Source organism: Bacillus rossius, chromosome 7 (assembly GCF_032445375.1).
Source record: "Bacillus rossius redtenbacheri isolate Brsri chromosome 7, Brsri_v3, whole genome shotgun sequence".
Taxonomy (NCBI): Eukaryota; Metazoa; Arthropoda; class Insecta; order Phasmatodea; family Bacillidae; genus Bacillus; species Bacillus rossius.
This window is the reverse complement of record NC_086335.1, coordinates 68,395,704-68,421,557: the sequence shown is the minus strand read 5'-3', so window position 1 is coordinate 68,421,557 and position 25,854 is coordinate 68,395,704. Positions and strand designations below refer to the sequence as shown.

The window sequence follows — 25,854 nt, the reverse complement described above, 5'->3', positions numbered from 1 at the left end:
TTGCAAAAACTATAAATAATATTTAAAAATTAAATATTATGCAATTTTTCATGAATGTTTTCTTCTCATGTATAATGTAAAATTATCGCCCGTAAACCGACTTTACAGACAATCCCCCTTTTTTTTTTTCTACAGCCACACATTTCTCGGTGGTTTATAAATGCGTCCGATTGAACGTGATCCAGACGCTCAGTGTTAACATTATTGCTAGGGACCGGAAAAATTCGCGGATTCAATGACCTCTAGGATAGCCTCCATTATCCTCTGATTTTCTCAAGTATCCACGCGTGTTCTTTGGGTACTAAATTGTGAGGCGTCTCCACTGGGTAGCTTGTGATTCGACGCTTCTTTGGTCGATGGTCTCTCATTGACCCAGAGAAGCTCCAGTTAAACTGCGAGCCAATAGCAGAACCAGCAGAATTGTACACATGTTTGAATTTCAGCCTATCACGAAATGAATCCGCGAATTATTCCGGTCTCTAATTATTCCTGCTTCAGAGACGTGGCCCCTAGCTGGCAGCCTCGGGAAGTCGTGTGGGTGTTTGGAACTCATGTCGTCGTGAGGAACCCTGCACTGGAGTCTAGACTCGCTCTGGGGAGTGTTCGCTGCAACTGGGCTGCGACACCCGGTGCGCCTGGCGTCGACGGACATCTGCCCGGTGCTGAGGTCTGAGGCTCGCCCCTTGCAGTCCTGGCCAGGGGGGTCGGGGGGAGGGAGGGGGGATCGATATCACTATCCGGCGGGACGCACGCAACCACCCTTCCAAGGGTTACACTGCCCTCATCACCCACACACCAGAGGGCAACCCAGAGACTCCGAGGGCAGGGTTGTTACACTCATCACTCTCTCTTACACTCTTTAATCGCTACACCGTAAACACATTTTTTTTTTGTACTTTTAAGGGGCCCACCTCGTCAGGCGTGCATCTGTGTTAGTGAGACCTCTAAGCGCATGTAGAGACCTGTAAAATTCGCGGATTTCATTTCGCGATAGGATAGAGTCCAAATACTTTTGACATTATTTTGCTTCAGTGATTGGGCCACAGTTTATCTGAAGGACTCTGGGCCAATGAAAAATCTTTAACAGAAGAATTAGCGAATCGCGATCATTCCAGTCAACAGGTGTTACGAGTCGGTAACCAATCAGCAGATGTAATTTGCACGAGTGCATAGAGGATCATGGAGTCTATCTAGGGATTTGAAATCGCGAATTTTATAGGTCTCTACGCATAAGGCTCTGATCTGGCGCGCAGTCTTCTCGTCGTGCACAGGATAACTGTGAGATCTGAGCTGTGACTGTAACATTATACTGCGGAGAAATGAAGATGAAGGTGTAATGCAATTCCCATTAGTGCTTTCAATAATCGGTACCGATTGTTTGACGCCTAAAAATTACGTTGAAAACATGCGTTTTAACCATTTTTAACCCTTCTAAAAATACAGTTTAAATACTTAATATAAATTCAAAAGTACTTTTCAGCCCTCAGCGAACTCTTAAATGCTTTTCGTAAGCAGACCTTACTTGGATATTTTGAGTAGTTTCGAAATCGCGTTGTTTTTCCTGAAGCTCTGCGCACCGTGTGTGTGCCCGGGTAGGCGCGTGCCTTATCAAGGGAAATCCTTGGAAACTCAGTTGCCAACGATATCACTTGTAAAACTACAGAACAAGACTTTGTAAAATTGCAGATGGTACAAAGCTCTGCCTTGCATCAGTTTTACAAGTGGCTAGCCGCAGTACCCGGCGTTGCCCGGGCTGAACACAGGGGTCCGCGAGTTGAAGTAAAACGGATAGCGCTACACGACAGTGTGGAGGACATAGAGAAATAACCCTCAAATACTGTTTGTATGTCCATGACCTGTGATTTCGGTTTACCCGCGGCGATCGGTTGAACGGTTTAGAAGTTGATGCGCTGCAGCGCCATCTAGCGGCGAGTTACAAATAAATAATAGCATAAAAATTTTCTCCGTACACTTACGATGTGCTAACTTTCATGGCGATCGGTCAAACGGTTGGAGTTTATTAACGTCATACATACCAACATCCTATTATATATACCTATATAATATATATATAAAATTGGTAAATGAGTTTACTTGAGAAAGTACAAATAAAATTATTAAAGTGTATTTATTTTGACTGCCTTAGCTAATTTAAAAACAACAGGGGCCCAATTGAAGACGTTGCATAAGTAAACACTCAAGTTTTTGTAGCTCATCTTGTCGTTTAATAAATCGCCAAATTATTACTATCTCTATGACTAAGGATTTTCGATATTTCAAAACAATTGTCTGTTATTGTAGACAATTAAAATTATTTATTTAAAAAAATTGTTTATCAAATATTTATGTTATTAAAAATTGAGTTGGTTTGGTAGAAAATTGCAGTCATACGTAGAGACCGGAAAAATTCGCGGGTTCGTTTCGCGATATGCTAGAATTCAAATACATTTGCCTTTTTGTGCTTCAGTGATTGGGCCACTTTTTATCTGAAGGACTCTGTACCAATGGAAAACCTTCAACAAAAGAAGTGCCGAATCAGGAGCATCCCAGTTAGCAGGTGTCACGAGTCAGTAGCCAATTAGCGAGTGTAATTTACTCAAGTTCATAGATGATCGTGGAGTCTATCCCAGAGGTAATTGAAACGGCGAATTTTTCCGGTCTCTAGTCATACATCGTGATTATCATTTCAGGTCCAGTCTTAAAACATAAAGTCGGAGCTGGAAAGTTATCGAGCGGGTGACAGAATTATTCTTACCGGGACTCGTCCATCGTGCACTGTCTCTCCTTATAATTCCAACTCGATATCAACACATTTACAAAAGCTGATTTTCCCCGGGGAAAACAAGTGACAACAAGTCGAAAGGGAAAGCTACAAATAAAGGCACGTGTTTTCTCGTTTAATAGTTTCAGCGCACGCAGTCTTTAACGCCCCGGGATCTCAAAGCTCACCTACTTCTTAGTTCAGAAACCTTCACACTGTCGTTTGAAAGAAAGAAAAAATGTCGCTAGATATTTAATTAGTTTCCGGAGAGGAGCAAAATTAAAACACTTTAAGTTACAAGTCTGGTGTTCTAATTACGACGAGTCAGGCACAAGTATAAATGTTTCAAGAGTCATCTTGTTGTTTTTAATAGTCTTCTTGTGTTTCGCTTGACAAAGTTAGGTTAAAATGAACAAGGGACACCAATTATGAAGCAAAGTAATTAAGTTTATTCTCACGCAGGTTAAGTACCCTCTCGGATAAAATTTTCCGTCGCGTTCAACTCTTCCAAATTTTTTATGAAAGTGAACAACTGGACACACGGAACTCTTTTTAATGACGAAACGTGTAAATGCTCTCTACGCAAACACGTGCAAACACGAAAACGTTTCCAAGTAGGCCTAAGTCATGTTAGAATTTCATGTTACCCCACTGAGCAGAGAAAGTGTTAAACTTAAAACGGCATATTCTTTATTGTATTGGGCTAATGAAGCACATAATTTGATGAGTATACTATGCATATTATTTTTTTTCGCAACAGATCGGCAGATAAACGAATCTAGGGGACACTGCAAATATTAAATAATTGTACTGAAAAAAAATAACCAGACCAATGACCACATACAATTCAATAACTACATTCCAGTACCTGCGACATACTTTTCTGTTATTGTAACAGTTGTGTGAGTTCCAGGAACAGCTATGTACCTCCAATCCACTTTACTGTGTTCATTATATTGACCTTCTTGGACTAGGGTATCGTTTCCCTCTGTGAATATTTCATTTCATGGTTCGACAAACTTCAGAATCTAGATCTGGACACCTGCTAGACAACATTCGAGTCTTAGTGCAAGTATTTTATCACAGTTATTGGTCCATATAAAACAATCAATTATTTAATACCGGTGGTTATACAGCCTGTTAATTGATACAATGTATGCTATGACAAACTTTACTTTATTTAGCTTGGTAAAGTACCGTAAGAGAGAACTGTATTCCGCAGGAAAATTTGACTGTTAGACATCTACACACTGTGTGAATGTTTTTTCTCTAATTGTTTAGTCATTGGTTTAAGTGGATGGACGATTTCTCTTTGACTGAGCCAGTGAATGCGGTTTTTTACTACAGATTATAGTGATTATCTATATATTTTAGAAATAGCTTGTCACTGTAATTTTTTGCAAAATACAGCTGGCGTTAAGTATCATGCATGCCTTGCAAAGCTGACAATGTGCACCTATAACTAGAGACCCAGAAAATTTGCTTATTCGTTTGGCTTCAAGCTAAACTTCAAAGCCTTGTGTTTGCTCTACCAATGTTAGCTTTCCCATTGGCTAATTTTTAACTGTGAACCATTTTGGTCTCATTAATAACAAACACTATCTGATTCGCTTTATTATCTCCTAGCTGAGCATCGTTATTTTACGGTTATAGAGGGGCTTGTCTAAATAACTGTGGTACAATCATGAACACTACGCTAGAGTATGGAGATTTGCATTCTAGCTTGCAACCAAATGAATCCGCGAAATTTCCGTACCTGTGCCTATAATTGGGACTGGAAAATTTCGCGTTTTCAGTGACCCCTAGGATAAACACCACAATCTTCCGTATGCTCGGCCAAACGTCACCTGTTCATTGGCAGCAGATCTGTGAGACGTCGCCACTTGCCAGCCTGTGTTTCGGCGATTCTTTAGCCTCATTGGCCAGGAGTATTCCCTATAAGCAGGGGGCAGGCATTTTTAGCGAAAAAAATCTGAACGCCAAATAGACTGCAAAAGGGTGTACCCGCACAAGCGGTTTGTTACTTGTGATTGGTGGCCGTCTGCAAGAGAAGTCGTTGCCTTATTCGACCGAGCCACTCAGGACGCGTTTGCTTGCGCACTGAATCACTGTGATTGGTTATGAACCGATCGACATAAATAGGAAATAAACCACCCAATCACGAAACACAGACGATGCTACAGTGGTTTTAACTTTCAACTGGTCTCGGAATCTTTTCGCGAAATATGCAACTCCCCTACCTATTAGCTGTGTGCCAATAGCGGAATTACCTCAGATGCACACATATTTTAAGTTTATCCTGTCGCGAGATCCCCCGGGCTCTGCCTACAGCTGATTGGTAGAGACCTGCGAAATTCGCGGATTCATTCGGTGATAGGCTAGAATTCAAACACATATACCTCTTAGATAATTTCGCTATTGGCTTACTGTACATATGGACGAATCTCAACCAGTTATAAACCCTCAACCAAAGAAGGATCGAATCACAGACAAACCAGCTGAGACGACTCACAAGTCGGCAGCCAATGATTTTTCGTTTTTTTCCCGAGTGTACAGGGGTATGTGCAGTCTATCCTGAAGGCCATCGAAACAGCGAATTTTTCCGGTCTCTACTAATCGGAAACACGAACGCCAGCCTAGGCCAGGACAGCGCTGAGTGCGGTGACAAGTGGCGCCTCTGGCGGAGGCCTGTGGCAACTCGCTCAAGTGGCGCTCGGCCACGCAGATTCCCGGCCATCAATGTTATCAGGTTTATCGCGGCTCCATTGCGCAGGAGTAAGAGAGGGGGGGGGGGAACCCGCCACTGCTGTGTTTGGAGAGCGCTGATAGTGCGAGCGCACGCTGATAAAACAATATAGTTTTTTGTAGAATTTTGGCTTAGCCAAACCTTTTTCTTAGATGGCCACATTATTTTTTTTAAGTTGCGAACATGGAAATTCTGTGTCTTCAGCGACGTGTGTGTAAGCTAAATTCAGGTGTGGGTAGACTACACGGCTATCACCTATCAGTAGAGACCGGAAAAAATTCGCGAGTTCATTTCGCGATAGGCTAATATACAAATAGTTATACCTCAGTGCTGCCTCTGCTATTGGCTCACAACTCACCTGGATGACTGGGCCGATGAGAAACACCCAACCAAAGCTTTATCGAATCACAGGCTGCTATACGTTGGGACGTCTCACAATACAGCAGCCAATGAGTGGGTGGCATTTGACCGAGTGTACGTAGAACTATGGAGTTCATCCTGCAGGTCATTGAACCCGCGAATTTTTCCGGTCCCTACCTATCAGTCACCTGTTCGTATGCCTAAAGGTTAAGTTTCGATAGGACAAACGTTTGCCTATTCTATTTTGTAATTAATTTTCTTTATTTGCAGAGATGGGAAAAAAAAATTCGCGGATTAATTTTGAGATTGACTGGAATCCCAACTCCTCCACCTTCATGCTGCTTTAGTGATTGGACCACATTTTACCTTTATGACTCTGAACCAATGAAAAACCCTCAGCAAAATAAGTATTGAATCACAAGCATCCCAGTTAACAGGTGTTAATTAGTGGCCAATGAGCAGGTGTGATTTCCCCGAGAGCGTGCAGGATCGTGCAGCCTACCCTAGAGGTTTTTGAAACCGCGCATTATTCCAGTCCCTAGTTATTATTATTTTTAAAACCGCGGAATAGATAATAGGATACTCAATAATTTGACTATATTTTGTTTTATTATGCTTATTAATGTACTCAGTTAATACTGGGAACTTATTCAGGGCAGTTTTCATATTTCTATCAGAGATTCGGCTTGTTCTGAATGGCAGAATTGTTTGAAGAAACAGTAACACGCACAGTTTTTCTTTATGGTGTGAGTATTTCAACAGTGAGTAACTTTTTTTTCTTAGTTAATCATTATTGATTTATCAATAATTATTTATATCGTGGGCAGTTATTTTAAAGTGAGTAATATTTTTATTAATGTACTTATGTTTATTAATTTATTTTAATCAAATTTCTAATAAATATAAAAAGAGGTTAGGATTCTTAAATACTTGAAAAATAATTGAAAACCAACAAACCCCGCTGTGTATTATTTTATTAATTTCGTCATATTTATTATGATAGTATATTTGCTAAGGCCGGGCATGCGTTGCAATGCCTCAATCAGTTTTTTGTTGTAATTTGTTTGAAGTAGGTACATATATACAAAGCATCTCTCTATCTCTTAATTCTCTGTCTCACTATGTAGGTATATAGGCCTATACCTAGCTCTATTTTTCTTTAACTCTCTCTATCTCTTTATCTATACTTCCCTCTATATCTATCTCTCTTTTATATACCTATATCCATAGACATACATATATCTATATATGCTACTCTATAGGAATGGAAATATTATAAATCGGTGTTTTTACTTGTCTACATTTTTATCTCTCTTTTTTACCTGTCACAGGTGCGACATAGGTATATAAAAACACGCTGGTATTCAAATGCAACTTTGTGAGAAAATTCCGAAGCAACCGGCGAAGAAATTTCGGAGATTTGAGATTTTGAACGAGCGAACATTTACATTTTTTATTTATATAAGTATATATTGGCAAGCCCTGTGCGTGTTTGACATGTCGCGATAACTGGAAGTCGTGGGTTTGAGTCCTGCCACTTTCTTGAGTCAGTTTCCCTCCACACCCCTCAAGATTGGTGGGGGGGGGGGGGGGGGGCTGTAGCACTGTTGCCAACTTCAAGTCACAACTTAAAGTTCGAATTAATATTACGGCACAATAGTTTTTTAAGTGCTGCCAATCAGTATCATTTTTGGATTACTATCTCCATTGTATGATTGAGCCTTTTGATAAGATGCACTCACGGATTATAAGTTGTTCGCTTAACCTGTATTCCGTTATATCCTCACGCTAATCCAATTTTATACGTCAGCGAGTGTCATCGTTATCGATGCCACGATGAATGAGGATAAATTACGAGGTTTGACTGTGATAAATATTACGTCAAATAACCTCAAAATTCTTATAAAAGACAGACATATCTAATTATATAGTTTTCAGCACAGCTCAGTTTCTTGTGTATAATTATTAGAGCCCGGAAAAATTCGCGGGTTCAATGACCTTCAGGATAGACTCCAATATCCTCTACACACTCGGGCAAATGCCAACTGTTCATTGGCTGCTGACTTGTAAGTCGTCTCGAATGTGTTGCCTGTGATTCGACGCTTCTATGAGTGATGGGTCTCTAATTGGCCCTCAGTCCTCCAGATTAACAGTGAACCAATGGCAGAAGCAGCACTAAGGTATAACTATTTGAATTTTAGCATAACACGAATGAATCCGCGAATTTTTCAGGTCTCTAATAATTATCCTCGGATGATGCCCGGTACAGACTAGGCCTATAGGATACTACGCTCAGTTCTTAACAAAATTACATTACTCATATACCTAAACATAATGAAGACTTTAATCTGCTGTTTGATGTTTATGTGCTGTTACAGGTCATTATTTTGTATTCACGTATGGTAGGCCTTCACCTGGCGAAGTGTGTCTCGGCAGACACAAGCGTGGACTGCTGTGTGGCTGCGAGTTTATACAGGATGTGCTGAGCGCGTGGGGCGTGTTGCAGGCTGCTGGACAGCATGAAGATGCCGGCCCGCTCCTCCGGCTTCCACATCTGCGACATCCTGGACCTGGACGAGGCGAGCAAGGCCCAGGCGGAGCAGGCGGCTGAGCAGCACCTCGGCAGCGGTGAGTGCCTGGCTCGACCCTCAGCCTTCAGCCTTCAGCCTTGCGCCTTGCGCCTTGCGCCTTCAGCCTTCTGCCTTGCGCCTTCCGCCTTCATCCTTCAGCCATCCGCCTTCCGCCTTCAGCCTTCCGCCTTCTGCCTTCTGCCTTGCGCCTTCCGCCTTCATCCTTCAGCCATCCGCCTTCCGCCTTCCGCCTTCAGCCTTCCGCCTTCCGCCTTCCGCCTTCAGCCTTCCGCCTTGCGCCTTCCGCCTTCCGCCTTCAGCCTTCAGCCTTGCACCTTCCGCCTTGCGCCTTGCGCTTTCCGCCTTCAGCCATCCGCCTTCCGCCTTCCGCCTTCAGCCTTCCGCCTTGCGCCTTTTACCGTCTACCTTCCACTTTCACTTCCTTCGGTAACAGTAAAGTTTACCCCCTGAATACAAGGACCACTTAATAAAAATCAAACATATTTGCCGAATTTTAAAATTTTGGGTACATATCCCTTATAAAAAATTGCTGAATGCATAATTTAAACTATCCAGGTTAGAAATTACCTACGTCTTGGAGACTTGAAAAACTCCCGATACATCCTGGAGCCAAGCTGCGCTGCTCATGCACAGTCAAGTGGCTTGCTGAGTGTTGACGTTTTGTCAATGGCTTCTTGTCCTTAAGAGGTTGTGTCATTCAGAGAAAAGAGTCGTTAAGTGCAGGCAATGTTGCATTCTAGACTGCCGTAAAATACTTCTGTATCTATGGATACTTTTGGGAGCAAAATATTTCCCCAGATCGTTCTACTACATTTACGTGGAAATGCAGGATTCAGCAAAGAGCACGAATGGGACTGGCGGCTCCTGGGACCTAGGCGTGGTTTACTGGCCTGGTCGGGCGTGGATCGGCCTCGACCCTGATTGGTAGAGACCTGCACAATTCGCGGATTCATTGACCTCTAGGATAGACTCCACAGTCCTTTAAATACTCGCGAAAATGACACCTGTTCATTGGCTACTGACGCGTGAGACGTCTCAACTAGGCTGTCCGTAATTCAACACTTTCTTGGTTTTGTGTTTCCCATTGGCTCACAGTTCCCCGGATAAAATGTGGGCCAATCGCAGAAGCGGTACGAAGGTATAGTTGTTTTGATGCTAGCCTACCGCGAAATGAATCCGCGAATTTTGCATGTCTCTACTGATTGGTCACGGCCAGTGATTGGCGCATCGCCCTGGAGGTAGTGAGGCGGCCAGCCCAGCGAGGCGACGGAGGGGCGTAACGGCGCCCTTAAACCAGCCTCGTGATGGCCCGGCGCGACGACTCTTTTAGCCTCCTTTTGACGGCGCAGTCGTCAACGACCCCAGCGCGTCGCGTTATTGGCTCTCGACGTCTCGCCGCCATGATCCACGCGACACTGTCACCCCGTGGTGCGTGCCATCACCAGACTAGTGCGTGTCTTCGCCGAGTGAGTGCTAGGGACTGGAAAAATTCGCGGATTGATTCAGCGATAAGCTAGAATCCACACTCGTTTAAATTCACGCTGCTTTAGTGATTGGACCAAAATTTACCCGAAGGACTATAAGCCAATGAAAAACCCTCGACAAAAGAAGTATCGAATCACGAGCATCCCGGTTAACAAGTGTCATGAGTAGAGACCTGCAAAATTCGCGGATTCATTTCGTAATATGCTAAAATTCAAATAATTATACCTTAGAGCTGCTTCTGCCATTGGCTCACTGTTAATCTGGAGTAATGAGGGCCAATTATAGACCCTCGCTCAAAGAAGTGTTGAATCACTCGGTCGAGACGACTCACAAGTCAGCAGCCAATGAACAGGTGACATTTGCCCGAGTGTGTAGAGTGTAGTAGAGTCTATCCTGGAGGTCATTGAATCCGCGAATTTTGTAGGTCTCTGGTCATCAGTAAGAAGCCAATGAGTAGCTGTTATTTGTCCAAGAACCTATAGGATCGTGGAGTCTATCCTAGAGGTCATTGAAAACGCGAATTTTTCAAGACCCTAGTAATTGCGAGACAGGACAAAATCCACCTCACCTTCTGTTGCCAAGCTGAAGACTACACGAACGCGTGCGTAGTCAGGTGGGGGCCATGTATGACTTGCTACGGCCATCTCAATATCTCGTCTCTCCGCGCCGCACGTGTTTACATGTGTGTTTGTCATTGGCAGAGGTCAAAAACAAATTCGCGGATACATTCCGCCATAGGCCACAATCAAAACACACATACCTTTTTTGCTGCTTCTGCAATTGGCTCACAGTTCGCCTGGAGGTCTCCGGACCAATCAGAAACGCTCAACCAAAAACATTGAAGAATCAAATGCTATCCTGTTGATACGTTCGCACACGTGAGCATCCAGTGAACGTGCAGATGATTTTGGAGGTCGTGGAACCCTAGAATTTCTTTCAGTCCCTATTCATTATTTCATTCCATCACCAGGATTCCCGTGAATGGGTGAACTGGGTGAGTGGATACTTGGTTAATCGTTAGTCTGACAGCCCTAGAAGACGTGGAGCCAAAGGTAAACACTGAACACTCGGGTGTGGTTGCAACAAGCAACGGGCAGTTTAAACTGCCTAGAGTAGAGTGTGACGGTGTTGCCTTGCCTGATTGAGTGCCTGAAGTAGAGTGTGAAGGTAGAGCCTGGCCTGGTTGAGTGCCTGGAATAGAGTGTGACGGTGGACCACGTTTTTATGTTCAATCATAAGCTTTTATGCACAAATCATTTCCTCAAAATCGGTCCAGAACTTTTTGAGTATTGCTTGTACAAACAAACCGACAAACACAAGTCTGTTTACAGTTTTATACTTGTATATATATATAGCAGGTTACCCTCATCGTAGCATGTTTATTACCAAAGCGTGCCTGCCTTGCATAACTTCCCTAGTAGCATCATAGCTAGAGACCGGAAAAAAACCAGCGGGTTCAATGTCCTTCAGGATAGACTCCCAATATCTTCTTGGCAAATGCCAACTTTACATTGGCTGCTGACTTGTGAATCGTCTCGATTGTGTGGGCCTTTGATTCGACACTTCTATGAGTGATGGGTCTCTAATTGGCCCTCAGTCCTCCAGATTAACGGTGAACCAATGGCAGAAGCAGCACTACAGTATGATTATTTGAATTTTTGCATAACACGAAATAAATAGAGACCGGAAAAATCCGCGAATTCATTTCGCGATAGGCTAAAATACAAATAGTTATACCTCAGTGCTACCTCTGCTATTGGCTCACAACTCACCTGGATGACGCTGGGCCAATGAGAAACATCCAACCAAAGCTTTATCGAATCACAGGCTGCTACGCTGGGACGTCTCACACGACAGCAGCCAATGAGTGGGTGACATTTGACCGAGTGTAAGTAGAACTATTGAGTTCATCCTGCAGGACATTGAACCCGCGAATTTTTCCGGTCCCTAGAAATAAATCCGCGAATTTTTCAGGTCTCTGATCCCAGCCATATCCGACTTGCTGAGTATGAAAGGTCCCTACATCTGGAGGCTTATGCCCCGACACTCGGGGTGTAACCGTGTCCTGGGAGTGCGAGCCCAGTGGTTGGTCGATGGCATGTCGGGGAGGGGGAGGGGGGTGTCCGCACGCACCGGGGTCAAAGGGCGATACCATCTCGCACTCGCGCTCTCGCGAGGTTGGCAACAATGCCGCACGGGGCGCCACTGGCGCTTCGGTCCCTCCACAGGCGCCCGTGTTCCGTCACGCTTGTCACTCGGCACCGTGGCTGTTACAGTTAGACCTACCTCTGGGATCCTCTACGCAAGTGGGCAATTACACCTGCTCATTGGTAGAGACCTGAAAAATTCGCGGGTTCATTTCGCGATAGGCTGGAATCCAAATACATTTGCCTTTCTTGCTGCTTCAGTGATTGGGCCACAGTTTATCTGAAGGACTCTGGACCAATGAAAAACGTTCGACAAAAGAAGTATCGAATCACAAGCTTCCCAGTTAACACGTGTCACGAGTCAGTAGCCAATCAGCAGGTGCAATCTGCTCAAGTACATAGAGGATCATGGAGTCTATCCTAGAGGTCATTGAAAACGCGAATTTTTCCGGTCCCTACACATTGGCTACTAACCAATGACACCTGCTAACTGCTGTCTCAGAGTCCCTCAGGCCGCACCACATTGTTTTCCTGCATGCATTGATAGGGGCAGGCATTTTTCGCGAAAACATCTGAACGCCTAATAGGCTGCAAAAAGGTGTACCCGCACCAGCGGTTTCTTCCTTGTGATTGGCGACCGTCTGCGAGAGACGTCGTTGCCATGTTTGACGGAGCCACTCAGGACGCGTTTCGCTTGAGCACTGAATTTCTGTGATTGGTTATGAAACGATCGACATAAATAGGAAATGAACCACCTCATCACGAAACACAGATGATGCTACAGTGTTTTAACTTTCAACTGGTATCGGAATCTTTTCGCGAAATATGCATGTCCCTACAAATATCCCATGATACGATGACAAGAAGTATCCAAGCGTAGACATAGTTGCATTCCAGACTATTTTCCAGAGGTGCCCCCCCCCAAACACTATGACTCACCCCCCCCCCCTAACCTAATGATGCGCCACCCCCCCCCCCCCCCCAAATTTTTATGCCATTTTCTCAATGATTTACTCAATGATTTTATAATATTATACTTTTTTAGTATTATATTTTATCACATTTTGCATTAATTAAAACTGATTTTCTAATAATAATTTTGGTCATATCAGGTAATATTTCCATCCTGAACCGACAGATGCCAAACTGCTTTTGTTGAGGAAAGTGCGGGGTTGCCAATTTGATTTACAAGATCCCTTTCAATTATCAAAGCACCATAAACGTATTTTCACATTAGAAGCTATAATTATGTAAATAATATATACATTTTTCTCGTCTTTTACCCCCCCCCCCCCCCTGAAATTTTAATGACGCAGTCTGCGTCGTTTACACCCCCCCCCCCCCTTGTGGGCACCCCTGTATTCTCAGATAACAACGGTGTTCTGGCAGTCTGGCAGTGACTGAAGGAGAGAGGACAGGGACCCTCCACGGCCCTGCCCTGCTGCCGGGGGACGAGTCCACTGCTGGCCAGGGAGGGGAGTGGGGCAGCAGGTCTCGTCACGATGACTTGCAGAAGCTGGCGGGTCGCGCGTGTGTGGCGGAGTGTTAGCGGCGATACAGCGAGGGAGCGGCGCGCCATTGTGCGGCGACCCACTCGGCTGATAAGCCCGCTCGTTAGCGCTGCTGTCTGGAGGGTCGCTCCGCTGCTCCTCCAACACCTGGCGTCCTCGGGCGCCGGTCAAATGTACCTCCTTAGTGACGATCTCTGCTCAGCCTTACCTTTGAATATATATACTGTATAGAAGTCGCCAGCCCAGGTTAAAATTTCTAATACGGTTTTGAGGTAGTTGGTTAATTCACCGCCGCAATCGCCACCATCTCTAGGGCATCGACTTGTGGTGGTCCCTAGCGGACAAGTGTCGAACTCTTCAAACACCCCTTCCCCCTCCCGTTGAACGACCTTAGCTGCAGTGAATGATAGGTGCGGGGGTGCGGGGGAATGACAGCGGGCGACAGTGCTGCGCTCTAACGTGTAAATAACAACCTAAGACGATATAGGGCGTTACGGCAGCGCACTGCAGCGGTGAAGTTCCCAAGCTGATCATTAAACGCTTCTGAAAAACGTAGAGTAAATCCTATACACTCGCGACTTCTATACAGTATATATATTCAAAGGCCTTACCAAAAAAGACTTCTAAACGAGAGACCTACTCTAAGAGTTTGCTAGACATTTTTATGCCTGTCATAAATATTTTCGTAAATAACCCAAACATATATTCAGGTCACTAGCATTTGATTAATGCACATAGAGTAGGCCTCGGGATCACCAGTTTTTTACGGATCCCACCCGGGCACACACGCGGTGCGCAGAGCTACACGTGAACCGACGCGATTTCAAAAACCACTCTAGATGTCCAAATGGGGTCTGCTCACGAATAGCTAGAGACATGAAAAATTCGCGTGTTCATTTCGCAATAGACTGACATCCAAAAAGGTATACCTTCGTACAGCTTCTGCGATTGGCCCACATGTTATCTGGGGAACTTCGGGCCAATGGGAAAACCTAAACCTAGAAAGTGCCGAATCATGGAAAAAAATTGGTTAAGACGTCTCACGAATCAGCAGCCAATGAACAGGTGTCATTTCCCCGAGTTTGTTAAGTACTGTGGAGTTTATCCTAGAGGTCTATGAACCCGCGAATTTTTCCGGTCTCTATGTATTGATTATTCTTTCGGTGAGGGTTTCTAATTGGCCCAGAGTTCTTCTGATAATCTGCGGTCCAATCAAACAAGCAGAAAAGGGTAAACGCGTTTCGCTTCTAGCCTATCGTGAAATGAACCAGCGAATTTTCCCGGTTTAATATTTATAAGATCGGATCTTATTCTGCAACCGAAAATACGAATGATTCGTGGTTGCGTGTTCTCCATTTTTCTCTGTAGATGCGAAGGATGGACCATTGCACAAAATCTAGAGAGAAGAATGGATGTTTTTGAAATGTATCTGTATAGCGTCTCTTACGCATATCTTTAGTGCTTAAAATTTCAAACGACGAAGATCTTCATCGGTTCAAGAAGCAAAAAGAACTGCTGCAACTACAAATCAATAGGGCACATTGCGAAAGGCGAGAGATACCAGCTATTGCAACTCATAATTTAAGGAAAGGTATAAGAAAAAAGGTATGTTGGGAAGATGAGGAGGAATGGTATCTGCAGATGGTAAAACTGCACGCTGCGACATCACGTCCAGAGCTGGCTATGTGGACCGCCAACCTCCGCTAAGAAGAAGACGCATTGAAAAGGCGAAGACCTAAAACTTCGTGTTTTTCCAATTGGCTCTGAAGCGTGCCAATACTAGGGACAGGAAAAATTCGCGGGTTCAATGACCTGTAGGATGAACTCCATAGTTCTACGTACACTCGGTCAAATGTCACCCACTCATTGGCTGCTGTCTTGTCAGACGTTCCAGCGAAGCAGCCTGTGATTCGATACAGCTTCGGTTGAGTATTTCTCATTGGTCCAGAGTCATCCAGGTGAGTTGAGAGCCAATAGCAGAGGCAGCACTGAGGTGTAACTAGAGACACGGAAATTTCGCGGATTCATTTAGTCGCAAGCTAGAATGCAAACCTCCACACTGTCGCACTGTGTTCATGATTGGACCGCAGTTATATGGACACGCCCCTCTACGACCGTGAGCCAATGATGTCCAGCTAGGAGAGAAGTAAGCGAATCAGGTAGTCACAAATAACAAGGATAAAAATGTTCTCGCTAAGAAATCAACCAATGGGAAAGTAGACATGGGTCGAGCACACCTATAACTTTGAATTCTATCCTGAGGCCAGAGGAATCCGCGAAATTTTCGGGACTCTAGGTATAACGATTTGTATTTTAGCCTATCGCGAAATGAACTCGCGAATTTTTCCGGTCTCTAGCCAATACCAATCGACAGGGGAATGCATATCTCGCGAAAAGATTCCGAGACCAGTTGAAAGTTAAAACACTGTAGCATCGTCTGTGTTTCGTGATTGGGTGGTTTATTTCCTATTTATGTCCATCGTTTCATAACCGATCACAGTAGTTCAGTGCGCAAGCAAACGCGTCCTGAGTGGCTCGGTCAAATATGACAACGAATTCTATTGCAGACGGCCGCCAATCACAAGTAAGAAACCGCTGGTGTGTGTACACCTTTTTGCAGTCTATTAGGTGTTCGGAATTTTTTTTCTCGCGAAAAATGCCTGCCCCTACTAATCGATAGAGACCTGAAAAATTCGCGGATTTATTTCGTGTTATGCTAAAATTAAAATTATTATACCTTAGTGCTTCTTCTGCCATTGGTTCACTGTTAATCTGGAGGACTGAGGGCCAATTAGAGACCCTCACTCATAGAAGTGTCGAATCACAGGCCACCCAGTCGAGACGACTCACAAGTCAGCAGCCAATGAACAGGTGGCATTTGCCCGAGTGTGTAGAGGATATTGGAGTCTATCCTGAAGGTCATTGAACCCACGATATATTTTCCGGTCTCTACTAATCGATTGTTCTAGTCGAAGAACGCGAGGTGTCTCCGGCGAGCGACAGCCAATGAATGGGTGCGCAGGAGTGTGGTCGGTGCGCCGTGTGATGGTGGGATCGCGCGCAAGATGGCGCCCGCACAGGCGACGCGCGACGCCGCTGGCGCAGTGCGCATGCGCCACGGGGCTCCCCCTCCCCCGCCCCCTGCCCCCCTCCTCCTGCTCGAAGGTGTCGGGGGCGTGCAGGTCCCGCCCTCTCCTGGTGACGTCATCCCCGTGCGCACCGCACCTTCTCTAATCAGTAATCACGAGAGACACACTTATGAACCACCTCTTAAATCAATTTTGTTTTCGATACTTCTGCTTTCTACTGCCAATATTTTTGTCGTTACATTATCTTGGCTTGTAACTAAAACTTTAATTAGGTTAGTAACTAAATATATTCATCACCAAGAAGGTGTTTTCCACTATTTTCATAGTCTATAGGAAATATTCGCGGGTCCAATGACCTCCAGGATAGAATCCAATATCCTCTACACACTCGGGAAAATGCCAACTGTTCATTGGCTGCTGACTTGTGAGTCGTCTCGATTGTGTGGCCTGTGATACGACACTTCTATGAGTGATGGGTCTCTAATTGGCCCTCAGTCCTCCAGATTAACAGTGTACTAATGACAGAAGCAGCACTAAGGTATAATTATTTGAATTTTAGCATAACACGAAATGAACCGGGGAATTTTTCAGGTCTCTATCTATATATGCTTTGTTTCTCATTTTGCTGTGCCAGAGAAAGCTTTTCTTCGGTAAAGCTACGTCTATTGTATATGTTTTATAAATATACAGATGTAAACGTCTCGTCGCCAGCGGACCACCAAGAAAATGAACAGAACAAAGTAAACAGAGGGATTGGGGAATGAATATGCCATAGCCTACATACCTAATCTGGGAGAAACATAAAGCGAACCCATTTTGCGAGTGTAGTGTATTACCACCGCGCTATCTCACTACGTGAATATGTCGAATTAAAAAAAAATGTGCTATTTAAAATAAGATGCAATCTCCAATTGTAAAAGCACAAAAAAAAATACTACTGGCAATTTACAAAGACACAATTTATTGATTAAAAACATTATGGATTCCTGGTCTTTATTTTTTTATAAATACAAAAAACCAAGACACACTTGTATTTCATGCGGAAATTAGGTAACACAAGTACGTGAAAATTTTAATTATGCATAATTTAATAATTTCCTTGGCTTTATTTACTAGTAGCGGGTGAGGTGGGGATGTATCTGAACGACCAGGAGTAATACGCAGAGCTCGCGCGGTGGAACAAGTGCGCGGTGAACGCGGCGACTCGGGTGAGCACGCGAGGTCCGAGTGCAGCGCGGAGCGTGCAGTGATCGCATCTGGAAGGGCCACTCGCCCGATGTGGGTCAGCCATCACCGCCGCCCACACCCTCCCCGCCGCCCCTCGCACATGCGGCAGTCCTCCCCTCGAGCTGGACACGAACAACAAGCCGACAGTCTCGCGGGTCGGCCTAGTTTCAACCCTCGGCGGCCAGCAGCCAGGAAACAGCGCTTTCGCAACAAAAACAAAAGGCTTGCTGGGGACTGTCAACAGAAGTGAAAAATTAAAACTTTGTTTTTAAAATGTGTAATATGACATCATTTCTACGTCAAATGTACACAGAGAAAAAGGTTTGTTTGAATCAAACAAATATTTGTTGATAGGTATATGGCGAAACAAATATTTACTTGGTGGAACAAAATATTTTGTTATTTTAACCAAACTCAGTAAGTAACAAAAATAATTTGTTACAACTAACTAAATATACATTTGAGTTGACAAAATCATATTGTTGAGTCAACAGAATCTTTTCTACTGCAAAAAATTTGTTTGAATATTTTACCCATCTAAAAAAAGAGTCCAACACGCACATGATACAGTCGAGTATATACAATGAAATTAGTAGAGACCTGAAAAACTCGCGGATTATTTTCGTGTTATGCTAAAATTCAAATAATTATACCTTAATGCTTCTTCTGCCATTGGTTCACTGTTAATTTGGAGGACTGAGGGCCAATTAGAGACCTATAACTCATAGAAGTGTCGTATCACAGGCCCACACAATCGAGACGACTCACAAGTCAGCAGCCAATGAACAGTTGGCATTTGCCCGAGTGTGTAGAGGATATTGGAGTCTATCTTGAAGGTCATTGAACCCGCGAATTTTTCCGGTCTCTAGTAATTAGTGTATATATGCGTATACATGTACCCAGGCCGCTGCGATTCGCCAGTCTGGCGCAACACGTCACTAGCATGTTGGTGACGCGAACCCATACGTTTTTGCCCCTACCAAAAAATCGCTCAACAACGCGGCTAAAGAAGTTTTCACTTCAAAAATTTACAAGACCCAAAATCACGTCAAAAGGAAGGCTGGGGACTTTCACGAAGCGCCAGTCCCTCGAATATCTCGCTGTTTTAATTAGCAAAACTACAGTGGCGCACGGTTGGAAAAAAAAACTCACCGTCAGCAGTACATTCATCAACATTGACGCTCGAATCCACTCGGCGGGTAAGATAGGGATATCTATCTCATAGATCCTGGAACAAAGTCTCACTAATAAATGAGCGTGTAGTGCTCGAGTCGATAAAAATATGAAGCATTTAAGATGGAGCAGTGAGTGCCTGAATTATGTTTCATTGAAGTTCTACACTCGTTCGAGTGCCTGCACTTCTCATTGTTTCCTGGGTACTCCACACGTCTACACGTCTGAAGGACAAGGAGCAAATGACACACAGCTGAACGAATCATGTGCGACCCAGAGATATGGTGAAATTTGGCAACAGCCTATCAACACACGACCACAACTTGATAATGCACACGTTTCGGGCTTGTCACCAGAAAATTAGCAGAACTCAGCAGGGCTCTACTGATGTATTACTAGGGACACCTGTATTTCGCGAATACATTTCGTGTCAAGGTATGTCACAAAACACTGTTGCTTTTTCTTAGAGTAATGGCGAATCGTGTGCGTGCAGCGGTACGGTATCCACATTCCCATTGGCCCCGTCAAGTGCGGGAAAACACCTCTCACCGACCTCAGCCAATAACTACAAGAAAAAAACTACGGTGTTTTGCGATGTACCTAGACACGAAATATATTCGCGAAATACAGGTGTCCCTAGTATTACTTACGTAATTATGAAATAATAATCTAGGGGCAGACATTTCTTGCGAAAAAATCTGAACGCAAATAGACTGCAAAAAGGTGAACCCGCACCAGCGGTTTCTTCCTTGTGATTGGCGGCCGTCTGCGAGAGAAGTCGTTGCCATGTTCGACCGAGCCACTCAGGACGCTGTTTGCTTGAGCACTGAATTGCTGTGATTGGTTATGAAACGATCGACGATAAATAGGAAATGAACCACCCAATCACGAAAACACAGATGATACTACAGTGTTTTAACTTTCAACTGGTCTCGGAATCTTTTCGCGAAATATGCATGCCCCTAAAAATTAGAGACCTGAAAAATTCGCGTATTCATTATTGTTATGCTAAAATTCAAATAATTATACCTTAGTGCTGCTTCTGCCATTGGTTCACTGTTAATCTGGAGGACTGAGGGCCAATTAGAGACCCTCACTCATAGAAGTGTCGAATCACAGGCCACCCAGTCGAGACGACTCACAAGTCAGCAGCCAATGAACAGTTGGCATTTGCCCGAGTGTGTAGTGGATATTGGAGTATCTCCGGAAGGTCTCTAGCTGCCGGTTGTCTGACGGCGGTGACGGCGTGGTTGCAGTGCCGCTGTCGCTGGGCGCGCACCAGGAGCTGTCCCTGGCGGGCTACGCGGGGGCCGTGTTCCCGCACCCGGGACTGCTGGCGGGGGGCTCGCCCGACCCCCAGGCGCTGCTGGGGGCGTCGCGCGCCTGGGGGCCTCAGCTGTCGCCCGCCGAGCCGGCCTCGCACGCGCCAGGTGAGTGCTTCCAGGCCATGTCCATTGGCAATCTGACAGAAAGTATTAAATATGCATGGATTATGTTAAAAAAATATATATGTTCATAAACTACCGCACAACTTGTCACTGTAGAAAAATTATTTCATTGGTAGACTCCGGAAAAAATTCTTGAATTCATTCCGTGACAAGATGAAATTCAAACACATGTACAATTCTGCTGGTCCTGCTATTGGCCCGCAGTTTAACTGGAGCTCTCTGGGCCAATGAGAGAGACTCTCGACCAAAGAAGCATCGAATCACAAGCTACCAGGGGAGACGCCTCACAAGTTAGCACCCAATGAACACGCGTGTCTGCTTAAGAAATGCAGAGGATAGTGGAGACTATCCTAGAGGCCATAGAATCCGCGAATTTTTCCGGTCTCTATTCATTGGAACATTTACACTGAGAGAAAGGTTTGTTTGCCTCAAAAAAATTGTTGTTTATATATGGTAAAATAAATATATTTTGTTAATTCAAACAAATATTTTGTAGTAGGAGAGATTCTGTTGACCCAAAAAAATGATTTTGTCAACTCAAATGTATATTATGGTTAGGTGTAACAAATTTTTTTTTGTTACTTACCGAGTTTGGTTAAGCTAACAAAATATTTTGTTCCACCAAGTAAATATTTTTTTGGCCATATATAAACAATTATTATGGTACCCACAATAATTTCGATGAAATAGTTTTGCTCCAGTGATAAAGTTCGCGGTGGTTATAGATCTTCATTCAATTAAACTTAACCCAACCACTCAGAGTTCCATCTTAAAAAAAAAAAAAAACTTTCTCTATTATTATCAATATACTTCAAAAATGTGTACCAGTGTTAGAAACAATTTTAGACCATAAGTAGGGACACCTGTATTTCGCGAATATATTTCGTGTCTAGGTACATCGCAAAACACCGTAGTTTTTTTCTTGTAGTTATTGGCTGAGGTCGGTGAGAGGTGTTTTCCCGCACTTGACGGGGCCAATGGGAATGTGGATACCGTACCGCTGCACGCACACGATTCGCCATTACTCTAAGAAAAAGCAACAGTGTTTTGTGACATACCTTTACACGAAATGTATTCGCGAAATACAGGTGTCCCTAACCATAAGTCTTATAAATATTTTGAAATTGTTTTGTCTTGATTAACCTGAGTCCAATTCAGACTCACTTGTGCATATTTATAGGCTGTTTTATTCTAAAAATAAACAGTGGATTAAACAGCTTGTAGAAGAGACATGTAAAATCATTATTAATAATTCACCAATAGATAGAGACCGGAAAAATTCGCTATTTCAATGACCTATAGGATAGACTCCATGATCCTCTATGCACGCGAGAAAATTACAGCTGCCCATTGGCTACTGACTCGTGACACCTGCTAATTGGGATGCTCGTGTTTCGATACTTCTTTTGTTAAAGGTTTTTCATTGGCCAAGTCTCATTCAGATAAACTGTGGCCCAATCACTGATGCAGTAAAAAGGCAAACGTTTTTGGATTCTAGACTATCACGAAATGAATCCGGCAAACAGGTTAAACTGCAAACTTCTGTAAATTTTTTTCTACGCCCGCCACTCGAAGAGCGGTTGTCTGAAGAAGGACCGATGACAAGACACGAGTCGCGCAGCAGCAGCCAATGAACAGGCGACACGGGATCGGTTACACAGAACTGTTGATCCGGGAAGCAGTTGTTTAGTCCCCCGAGGCAGTCAGAGCGGGAGGGGAGAAGCGGGGGAGAGATGGAGGGGGGAGGGAAGCGTGGTCTCGGAGGGTTGAATGGGCCCGTGTTGCGGTGTTGCCATGTTGCCGTGTTGCTGCCACCCCTCCCCCTCCCCCCTCATCCTAGATCCCCGCTGCGAGGGCCGCTAATTGTAATTGATGGAACCGGTTAATAACCGAACCGCCGGGATCAAAGCGGGATGGTGATTGCGCGCGGACAATACGCCTTCGTGCCGAGCCGAGAGTTCCCGAGGGCAGCCGAGTGTTTCCGAGGAGAGCCGAGCGGCCCCTGGTCAGTCGGAGCCATAGCGCTACTGTAGCTAGCTAGTTATTTTGGAAATTCATAGAGAGGGTTAATACTCATAATTAAATATTAATTGAAATGTTAATGACGGAATTAAATGTCGAAATTAATTAATTAATAGTAATAAAAATCGTACATTTTTTTTAGTTTTTTTTGTTTAAACAGTTTTTTTAAGGTAATGTGTTACCACCAGATCGCCTTTACGATGATTGAAGAAAATTAAAATTTGCAGATACAATATAAATAGAGACCAGAAAAATACCCGGGTTCATTTCGTGTTATGCTAAAATTCAAATAATTATACCTTAGTGCTGCTTCTGCCATTGGTTCACTGTTAATCTGGAGGACTGAGGGCCAATTATAGAGACCCATCACTCATAGAAGTGTCGTATCACAGGCCCACACAACCGAGACGACTCACAAGTCAGCAGCCAATGTACAGTTGGCATTTGCCCGAGTGTGTAGAAGCTATTGGAAGTCTATCCTGAAGGTCATTGAAACCGCGAATTTTTCCGGTCTCTACCATTTATGTCGATCGTTTCGTAACCAATCACAGTAGTTCAGTGTCCTGAGTGGCTCGGTCAAACATGGCAACGACTTCTCTCGTTAGACGGCCGCCAATCACAAGTAAGAAACCGCTGGTGTGTGTACACCTTTTTTGTAGTCTATTAGCCGTTCGCATTTTTTTTTTTCGCGAAAAATGCCTGCCCCTAGCTATATCACACAGCGAGTCAGTAGAGACGAGCTTCACTGATGGACGATGCGCGCGTGGTTATACACCCATGCCCGACCGCGGTGCGTTGTGGGTAGCATCACCGCCTTACCGCTCGCATCGTCATGTCTGGGGATCTAGTGGGATGGGTTATTAGTAGAGACCTGCAAAATTCGCGGATTCATTAACCTCAAGGATAGACTCCACAGTCCTTTAAATACTCGCGGAAATGACACCTGTTCATTGGCTACTGACGCGTGAGACGTCTCAACTAGGCTGTCCGTAATTCGGCACTTTCTTGGTTCAGTGTTTCCCATTGGCTCACGGTTCCCCGGATAAAATGTGGGCCAATCGCAGAAGCGGTACGAAGGTATAGTTGTTTTGATGCTAGCCTATCGCGAAATGAATCCGCGAATTTTTCATGTCTCTAGTTAGTAGTAGGGACCGGAAAAATTCGCGGGTTCAATGAACTCCAGGATGAACTCCATAGTTCTACGTACACTCGGTCAAATGCCACCCACTCATTGGCTGCAGTCTTGTGAAAAGTCCCAACGTAGCAGCATGTGATTCGATACAGCTTTGGTTGGGTGTTTCTCATTGGCCCAGAGTAATTAGGTAAGTTGTGAGCCAATAACAGAGGCAGCACTAAGGTATAACGATTTGTATTTTAGCCTATTGCGAAATGAACTCGCGAATTTGTCCGGTCTCTATTTATTAGTAGCAATCGCCTCTGACTGTATTTACTTGAGATTCGTACTTCATTTAATAATGCAAACTTGTATAATGTTTCCGACCAGCCTAACATAGAAATGCTGTGGTACCTGAATGCTGACGTCATACTCGCCACATATTGTTCGCGTGTACGGAGGCTCGCTCAGAAGAGAATTCGCGAGGATATGCGGCCTTTTGTCAAGTAATTTTTGACGCAGAGTAAATATTATTAACTAGTCTCAATTTAAAATATTCAGAAAATTATTTGTTTGTTAAAAATTGTTTGTAAAAACAGTTTAGTTTGAAAACTTTTAATTTTTAAATAATGATTTCATGCTTTTATTATCTTTTTACAAAAAAATTAATAAATTGGTATACAAAAATATATACATATTTTTATAATGTAACAAAGTCTCTGTATTTTATTAAACCACATGAAGGATTATTTATGAAAATTTTAATTCCTTATCACAATTTTTAATCTTATACCCTTTTAAAAGTGGACGCGGGCTCTTGCCAACAACCTTCAATTTATTTTTTATTTTTCAAGGTTACATATGAAACGATACATAGTTTGTATTTCATCAGGTCAGCATGCTCGATGGCATCTCTCAAGAATAAAGAACGCGCACACTTGGAGGAATCAGGCTCAATCGGTTTCAGTTATTTCAAGCAATCAGTTTTTTTGCTGTGTCGGTGGAATAAATAGAGACCGGAAAAATTCGCGGGTTCAATGACCTTCAGGATAGACTCCCAATATCTTCTACACACTCGGGCAAATGCCAACTGTTCATTGGCTGATGACTTGCGAGTCGTCTCGACTGGGTGGCCTGTGATTCGACACTTCTATGAGTGATGGGTCTCTAATTGGCCCTCAGTCCTCCAGATTAACAGTGAACCAATGGCGGAAGTAGCAATAAGGTATAATTATTTGAATTTTAGCATAACACGAAATGAACCCGCGAATTTTTCAGGTCTCTAGGAATAGTTTTATCGGGCGAGACAGCTTCCTCTCCAGCGGGCGTTTTCGCTCTGGAAACTAGTTCCGCCGCACAGCAGGGCCAAACTTCTTAGTTGCGAGACGAGAGATTCCGTGGTATAGAGCCGCAAGGAAGGATGTGCGATGCGTTCTAGGTTTCCATTCGAAGTCAAGTTAGGCTTGCAAGTTGTCCCCTGCTTCGCCAGACGGCGTGAAATCAGAGGCGCTAGCGGCTCACATACTTGAATCTCTGTAAAAAAAAAAAAAAAAGGGGGGGGGGAGGTTGTCTGTAAAGTCGGTTTACGGACGATAATTTTACGTGATAACATCATAAGAAAACATTGATGAAAAATTGCATACTTTTTAATTTTCAAATATTCTTTACAGTTTTTGCAAATTTAATTTAAACATTTTTTTAAAAATATAATCACGAACAATTAGTTATAGAAATCAAGTGAAATCAAATCAATGACAATAAATTGTTAGTTTGAAATGACGAAATCGGACAAATAAATCATTTTTTTTAAATTTTGATTTTAAAAAGCCCACCTTAACCTGTTTGATATTATAGAAGATTTTCTCGCACGGTGGTTGGCCGGTTCTTGCACGCTCGGCTCAGGCGGAAAACGTGACAATGAGTCATGCTCTTACGTGCGTGCAGCCGGCGTTCATCGATTTATAAGACTTTATCACGTCAAAAAAAAGTTTTGCACTTTTACAAGAAAAGTCCTTGGAAGCGCAGCTGCCAGTGTTATCTCCTGCATAACTGAGAGGCCGAGCTTTGTACGATTTGCAATTTTACAAAGCTCTTGCCTCGCAGTTTTACAAGTGATGTCGTTGGCCACTGGGTTCCCCAAGGATTTCCTTGTAAAAGTAAATATTTTCATCGTGAGTGTT

At 43.8% G+C, this 25,854-nt stretch overlaps 1 protein-coding gene across 1 annotated transcript in view; it reads left to right on the top strand.

Moving 5' to 3' along the window:
* The window catches only part of LOC134534616 (homeobox protein Nkx-2.1-like), an 80,055-nt gene that overhangs the window by 40,662 nt on the left and 13,539 nt on the right, over positions 1–25,854 (top strand). Inside the window, exons 2-3 of the mRNA XM_063373100.1 lie at positions 8,374–8,495; positions 20,347–20,520. Coding sequence (XP_063229170.1) covers positions 8,374–8,495; positions 20,347–20,520 — 296 coding nt within the window. The remainder of the gene's footprint in view (positions 1–8,373; positions 8,496–20,346; positions 20,521–25,854) is intronic.